Source organism: Homarus americanus, unplaced genomic scaffold (genome assembly GCF_018991925.1).
Source record: "Homarus americanus isolate GMGI-L3 unplaced genomic scaffold, GMGI_Hamer_2.0 scaffold19366, whole genome shotgun sequence".
Lineage (NCBI taxonomy): Eukaryota > Metazoa > Arthropoda > Malacostraca > Decapoda > Nephropidae > Homarus > Homarus americanus.
Genome location: NW_024719992.1, coordinates 47,165 through 55,418, shown reverse-complemented (window position 1 = coordinate 55,418; position 8,254 = coordinate 47,165). Strand labels below are relative to the sequence as shown.

The 8,254-nt window shown below is 47.2% G+C and overlaps 1 protein-coding gene across 1 annotated transcript in view; it reads left to right on the top strand.

Moving 5' to 3' along the window:
• The window catches only part of LOC121860359 (red pigment-concentrating hormone-like), a 42,575-nt gene extending 34,728 nt beyond the window's left edge, over positions 1-7,847 (top strand). The window contains exons 2-3 of the mRNA XM_042357458.1: positions 5,819-6,061; positions 7,472-7,847. Coding sequence (XP_042213392.1) covers positions 5,819-6,061; positions 7,472-7,522 — 294 coding nt within the window. The 3' untranslated portion in view covers positions 7,523-7,847. The remainder of the gene's footprint in view (positions 1-5,818; positions 6,062-7,471) is intronic.
• Positions 7,848-8,254: the final 407 nt, after the last annotated feature.

Sequence of the window (8,254 nt, the reverse complement as noted above, 5' to 3'; positions counted from 1 at the left end):
GTGTATTAGGGAAACTCGTATGTCTGTCTCCTGCTAGAACAAAAATATCGATGCTGTTTATCAATTGGTGGAGTAACAACGTCAAGACACCTGTTGTTAAAACCATGAGGGCCTCCCCAGTCACCTGCTGAGTGTGACGGAGACCATCCCAGTGAGTGTGACGGAGTATGATGACCCAAGACCAAGTAGTTACCCAGATATGGTAAATCCTCCCTGTACAGTACACAATTAATAGTCATCCCTCAACAGATGCAAATTCAATTGATTATAATGACTCTCCACTACCTGAGGGGGAACTAAGGAAGATGACCACCTGAGTACATCATCCAGTGACCTATAATCAACCTGTGCTAATTCCGAGTCATAAGAACATCAGCAACAATTACGCCATAAACAATAACATAGGTTACATATTTCTGATAATAAAAGCCACGTGTATATAACCCCCTTTTTCAAATTACTCTAACAAAAATATATAATACTTTTTACCCGCTAAAGTATTAAATTGTACAGCTGTATAGTAAAGAGATTTCATTGAACAAAGTACGAATTTGGTGAAAGGCATGATGAGAGAGGGAAGCAAGGGAGAGGAATGATGGGAGGTATTAAATAGAGACAAAGGTGTAGGGAAGCTGTAGAGAGAGGGAGATGAGTACAAAAAAGATAACCATTTAACCTTATGACTGAGGAAGTACTCATATCGTGTTGACACCCGTAAGGTTAGGGAAGCTTTAAGTTAAAAGGTGAGTAAAAAAAAGGTCACCATCTCCACACAACACTCAGAAGACTATCTTAGTAAGGTCAGGTTAAATGGGGAATAGTTTAGGTGATAGCTAACAAGAATAATCAATAGTTTCATACAAGAACGGGACAACAGGTCTGTGTGTGTGGGTGGGGAGGTCACAACAGGTCTGTGGGTGTGGGTGGGGAGGAGGTCACAACAGGTCTGTGTGTGTGGGTGGGGAGGAGGTTCACAACAGGTCTGTGGGTGTGGGTGGGGAGGGAGGTCCAACAACAAGGTGTCTGTGTGTGTGGGTGGGGAGAGTCACAACAGTCTGTGTGTGTGGGTGGGGAGGAGGTCACAACAGGTCTGTGTGTGTGTGGGTGGGGAGGAGGTCACACAGTGTGTGTGGGTGGGGAGGAGGTCACAACAGGTCTGTGTGTGTGTGGGGTGGGGGAGGGGTTACAACAGGTCTGTGTGTGTGGGTGGGGAGGAAAACAACAGGTCTGTGTGTGTGGGTGGAGGTGTGTGTGTGTGGGTGGGGAGGTCTGCAACAGGTGTGTGTGTGTGGGTGGGAGGAGGCTCAGGTCTGTGTGTCTGTGTGTGTGTGGGTGGGAGGAGGTCAACAGGTCTGTGTGTGTGGGTGGGAGGAGGTACAACAGGTCTGTGGGGAGGAGGTCTGTGTGTGGGGGGGGAGGTACACAGGTCTGTGTGTGTGTGGGTGGGGAGGAGGTCACAACAGGTCTGCTGGGTGTGTCTGTGTGTGGGTGGGGGGGCAGGTCTGGCACAGGTCTGTGTGGGTGGGGAGGAGGTCAGGTCTGGCACAGGTCTGTGTGTGTGGGTGGGGAGGTCACAACAGGTCTGTGTGTGTGGGGGGGAGGAGGTTACAACAGGTCTGTGTGTGGGGTGGGGGGAGGTCACAACAGGTCTGTGTGTGTGGTGGGGAGGAGGTTACAACAGGTCTGTGTGTGTGGTGGGAGGAGGTTGGGAGGTCACAACAGGTCTGTGTGTGTGGGTGGGGAGGAGGTCACAGGTCTGTGTGTGGGTGGGAGGAGGTACAACAGGTCTGTGTGTGTGTGGGTGGGGGAGGGTTCCAACAGGTCTGTGTGTGTGTGTGTGTGTGGGGAGGAGGTCACAACAGGTCTGTGTGTGGGTGGGGGGGAGGTCACAACAGGTCTGTGTGTGTGGGTGGGGAGGAGGTTACAACAGGTCTGTGTGTGTGTGTGGGGTGGGGAGGAGGTGCAACAGGTCTGTGTGTGTGTGTGGGTGGGGAGGAGGTGGTGTGTGTGTGTGTGGGTGGGGAGGAGGTCAAACAGGTCTGTGTGTGTGTGTGTGGGGGGGTGGACAGAGGTCTGTGTGTGTGTGGGTGGGGAGGAGGTCAAACAGGTCTGTGTGTGTGTGTGGGGTGAGAGGTCAACAGGTCTGTGTGTGTGGGTGGGGAGGAGGTCACAACAGGTCTGTGTGTGTGTGTGTGGGTGGGGAGGGCACAACAGGTCTGTGTGTGTGTGGGTGGGGTGAGGGCAGGTCTGTGTGTGTGGGGTGGGGAGGAGGTCACAACAGGTCTGTGTGTGTGGGTGGGAGGAGGTCACAAAGGTCTGTGTGTGTGTGGGTGGGAGGAGGTGCAACAGGTCTGTGTGTGTGTGGGGTGGGGAGGAGGACAACAGGTCTGTGTGTGTGGGTGTGTCTGTGTGTGTGGGTGGGGGGGAGGTTGAGGTCTGTGTGTGTGTGGGTGGGGAGGAGGACAGGTCTGTGTGTGTGGGTGGGGAGGAGGTGTCTGGTGTGGGTGGGGAGGAGGTCACAACAGGTCTGTGTGTGTGTGTGTGGGGAGGAGGTGTCTGTGTGTGTGTGGGTGGGGAGAGGTCCAAGAGGTCTGTGTGTGTGTGTGTGGGGAGGAGGTCACAACAGGTCTGTGTGTGTGGGTGGGGAGGAGGTCTATGAGTCTGTGTGTGTGTGTGTGTGTGTGGGGAGGGGTGAAGGATGTGTGTGTGTGGTCTGTGTGTGTGTGGGTGGGGAGGAGGTCACAACAGGTCTGTGTGTGTGGGTGGGGAGGAGGTTACAACAGGTCTGTGTGTGTGGGTGGGGAGGAGGTCACAACTAGGCTAGTCGGCCATCTCCGAATTCATTAAAACTTTATTATGATCTTTTTCATTTTTTTACCTGGAATGAATTTCATGGTCTTAACTTTTAATCAGATTCTTCTCTGTTGTCTACAGGAGCCTCCCGCGTGTTTACCGTCCCTTATGTTGTTGCGTCTTTGTTTGCTCTTAACATTGTGACCTAACTACTGATCAATGGTGTTGTGGTGGTGATACAAGGACCATTACATCACCACACTGTTAACGTGGTCTCTTAAACAGGCCCTACTGTACGGTTGTGGTGAAATTTGAAGAGATTCTGGTGTCTACTGTCAGGTGATCTGCCGCACTGTGAGAAAGTCATTAAAATCACCATCTCCCAACTCTCATTTCAGCCCAGCCCCTGTGTTTAAAGGGCTCATCAAACACACTCAGTCAGCCCATCTGCTGTCAGTCCGAGTGGTGAACTTATTGTCAACACACTAAACATGAATGATTCTCAGCTGACCAAACATTATGGTAAAGTACTTGGTGATGATTCATTAGAGAACCGTGACGAGTGTAGGTGTTGCAACATTTGTGTATTAAAACAAAAATTACAATTAAGTGTCCCGGTAATGTACAATACAGCGTGTCAAAAAAATTGAATATATCTTGGGGCTAGCACTTCACGGGACTATAATACCACAGGGCTACAAACTGTGTAATGAGGCTACAAAGTTTACGGAGGACACAGTGACACGGGGCTACTGTGTCCCAGGGCTACAAAGTGTCTCGGGCTTGGGGGTCTTAAGCTACTACAGGTGACCCTCCTTCACACCACCCTGCTCTCAGAGGCTTGGTGGTGGGGGAGGACTTTGACTCCCTCTGTAACTTCCTGCTAATGGCGACATGTCGTAATATAATTGATTGGCGGCCCTTCTCTTTGGTTCTACTTGTTACCACCTTAACTCCAGGTTAATAAGAAGCAACAAGGCTGAACCAAGTGAGTTGTGAGCGCAACACCAGAGAACATCGTTGTGTTGGCTTCAAAGATGGCGACTAGGAAGGGGGGAGAGGAGAGGGGTAGGGAGAGGGGGGGAAGGGGTAGGGAGAGGGGGAGAGAAGGGGTAGGCAGAGGGGGGGGGGACAGAAGAGGGAGGGAAGGGGGAGGCCAGCGTGGGGAGGAGCTTCTAGATGTTCGAGTCAGTAGCTTTTGGTTATTACTATCTTACAAATTCTATGGTAAACAAAAACAAAATCACAGTATAATAGCCTAACTTTAATATACCTAACCTAACATAACCTAAACTAACCTACAGTAACTTAACCTGACTTAACTTAGCGCCATCCTAAACTAGCACTAACTAAACATAACTAACATTTCAATCTGATCTAACTTCACCCAACCTAACCTAACTTGACCTGATTTAAACTAAAGTAACCTTACACTAACCTAACTTCGTCCATACAAATCTAACTTAAACCGAGCAGAGCCTTAATCTACCATAACCCAGAGGAACCTAACTTAATCTTGGTCCCAACTAACTCACAACTAAACTAACCTAATCCGAACTTATCATAACCTAACCTAACCTAACCTAACCTAACCTAACCTAACCTAACCTAAATAATTCTTAAATCGACTTCACTTAACCTAACATGGTGAAGGACGGTGAGGTTAGGTGAGGAAACTTCAGCATCTCAACAGAGCTCCTTTAAACTTGTAGCTCAAGACAACACGAACTTTGTTTACATACACGTACAGGGTTAAGGTATATGTCACTCCAAGCTAAATTACGACTCTACTAAAAAAACAACACCGACTATGCTATGCTATTCAACATCATCATCGTCACCTTGTGGGAACAGTTGAGTGACCCGTAACTCAGCTAGTGAGGGTTCCTTGAGACTGAATAAAAGCTCTACTCTCTACTTCCAGGGAGCTGTATGTCTCTACATCCTCGACAAAGACTAGCCTTCTTATTCCTAAATGAACTCTAACCAGGAGACTTGGTATTGTGTGGTCGTGTGTAGTGGTGAGGGCGGGACCCACCACCACCTTACGAAACATACATCATAGAAAACTGAACTATAAACTTCTCGTCCCACGGGATGGGGGACGTCTTTAATATATTAGAGTGTCACACTTTATTATGTTTACCCCTTGTGATCAGCATTATTTTAATTATTATTATTACGTTTCCCCCTTGCGTTTTGGGATAGATGTCAAAAGGCTACAGTAATAATATTTAAAGTAAAAAGTAATATGTCTAAAGAACAGAATTCAAGCTTGGTCGACTTAATGGTGCTACTTGACTAATGAACAAGAGGAGCCATACGTAATAGTCCCCTGGCAGTGACGCCACGTAACCAGTGTTTATATAAACATACGTCCGCCGACACGAGACATGACGGAGGAAAACCTGCCAAGTTGTTGCTTCCATAACTAAACTGTGACAGCCTAGAAGACACCGACGATAAATTCTTAATGACGAACACAGTGACGTCTCGTACGCCTGTAGAAGGTCGAGGCAACATGGAAGTACTCACACCACATACAGTAGGCAACATGGAGGTACTCACACCACATACAGTCTGAAGACCTATACAAGCCCCACGCACGTTTCACCTTATATATGAAGAGAAGTAAGAGGTAAACACTAGGTATTATTAACGACAGGGTAGGGTTCAGAGGTGGTTGTCATACAGCACTGCACAACCATACATGTTCACATTGATACTGTATATGGACAGTGTTGGATTGGAAACGATGACTTACAATAAGTTGATTTATGTGAGCATAACCTATGAAAATTATTATTAGTTAACTTCTACAGTGATCCTCTTTAGGTGCTGTAGTATTTCTACACAAGCCAAAGTTACCAATTTGACTTGGGCATTAGCAGGGTATTAGAGATGATCTTCCTCTGACACACGCACTAGTGTATATTATAACCCTGTACATGTTGTTACTTTGTTTACAGGGAGTTGGTGTACAGTACAGTATGTTGTATCACTAACTGGGTTCTCCCTCCCCCAGGTCCGTGCCGGCTGTGCCCTCATGTTGGTGGTTGTGGTGTTCGCCTCGTGCGTGTCAGCCCAACTCAACTTCTCCCCTGGCTGGGGCAAGCGTGCGGCGGCCGCCAGCGGCACAGACCCAGCCGCCGCCTCCCTTCACCCCGCGCCACCAGCCGTTCTCACCGCAGCATCAGGCGCCAACGCCGGCGATAGCTGCGGCACCATCCCCGTCTCCGCCGTCATGCACATCTACAGGCTCATCAGGGTCAGTCTGTGGTATACTGTGGTCAATGACAGTTGTTTGGGACATATTTCAGGCAGTTGTGACAGTGCCAGTCACTGTCAAGTTCACCTTCTCTTCATCAGTGTTAGTTTAGAATAAACACATTTAAATGAGACTTGTCAAGAAGAGTCAGGATTATCAGGGCAGACAGACCTGCCAGAAGGGCTCTGTTGTTACTCCACACATTTCTATCACCAATTTTAATTTCTATTAGATTCGCTTTTTCACTATTTAAGCCTTAAGCACCTTCTGGTGTAGCTAAGGCTCGGTGCTGTAGTCGCCCTGTTACTAATGGACCGTCAGGCGGCCTGCTATGTCGACGCTATCTTGGGTTCTGAGGGATTATGGTCTCTTTATTTAAGGTCAAACTTTAAGAATCTCTCAAGAATCCAGAGAAGTGGAGAAGGTAAAGACTGAGAGAAAGGATCATTTATCTCCTGTGTGCTAGGAGGGTGACCTACTCCCCTGAGACGAGATCAACAAAGCTCACGTCACTCACACACGTCACTCACTCATGTCACTCACTCACGTCACTCACACACGTCATCGCCCGTCACACACACGGGATTTTTTCTTCTTCGAATGAACACGACCGTCACGAGACCAACCCATTACAATTATTAACCAAGACTTAATCTCTACTAAATACAGGTCGCTGGCAGAAGACGGCTGACTTAAAGCATATTTATCTATTCATAGACAAAATCATATCACCAAAATATGTCGGTATTCCACTTTCGGCCAGACCAGATTCACATATTTTGTTCAGGGTTACTCTAATGATGTTCAATATGGTAGATATAACATTATCACCCCCAATAACGACTATTAACTGATGTTTACTTACTTTGGGGATACTACTACTACTACTACTACTACTACTACTACTACTACTACTACTACTACTACTACTACTACTACTACTACTAATAATAATAATAATAATAATAATAATAATAATAATCGGTTCTGGATTAGGCAGGCTCGTGGTGCTCCTACGTGTCCACTTTGGTCTAAATTTTATGTATATGTTTAATAATTTACGTTTAATATATCCTTCAAGAAAAAAAAAAGTAATTCATAAAGGAATAACAATATGGTCAATGAAACATGGGTCTCTCTCTCTCTCTCTCTCTCTCTCTCTCTCTCTCTCTCTCTCTCCCAGTTCCCCCGTTTGCCTCCCACACAGAACATAAGGTATTTCCTCACCAGTTCTTCCATCCCCACGGTGTCCCTCCACCTGTCCTATAGTTTACCAGGTCAATACACTGCTCCATTCAACACCCTTAACAGGTATTCCTCCTTACCTCTCCTCGACCCACCACAGCCCACCACCCTGCTAGATGCGTCACAGCCTCACTCACTCTCACGTACTGTATTTTCTCTCTACAGACTGAGGCGGCGCGACTGATCCAGTGTCAAGAAGAAGAGTACATGGGTTAGAGGCGGGTCCTGGCCCCTCCACCACCTCCCAGTCTTAGCCAAACCTCTGTGATTGTTGTAAGATTACTGCGTGATTCTCCGCCTCCCTGTTAACCATAGAGATGCTACTACGTCCTTCAGGCTGACACGCAGGCCTGCACCACCTGGCCCGGGACACACCCCCGTGGCCTGGTGATGCTCTCTCAACATTTTAGTGAAAAAATGAAAAATAAATAACCTCCGTGTCATGAGATTCATACTTATATTTTTCTCATCGTTCTGAAAACATGCGGGCTGGAATATCTGGATCAGAAATGTTGCATTTGATTAAACTAGTCCATGTGGCCATATGGTTTCCTTACCCCCCCCCGTGTGTGTGTGTGTATGTTGTGATGCAGGACGCGACCTAAGGTGAAGGCTGGCACACAGGTCCATCCTGGAAAACACAAATTATCCCCAAGAAAAAAAGAAAAAGAAAAAGAAAAACACACCAACTTCAATTATGTTTTCCTTAACTATCTATGCATTAATTTATCGATTGATTTAGTTGCTTCCCCTTTTTATTTTTCGCTATTAATGTTTTTAAGTTGGAGCTCCAGTTATAAACACAAAAGTTACGAGACTGATGAGTGAAAAGGTGAGGTACAGTACACGTAACTCGGCACGTGTGAGGGACAGTACACGTAACTCGGCACGTGTGAGGGACAGTACACGTAACTCGGCACGTGTGAGGTACAGTACACGTAACTCGGC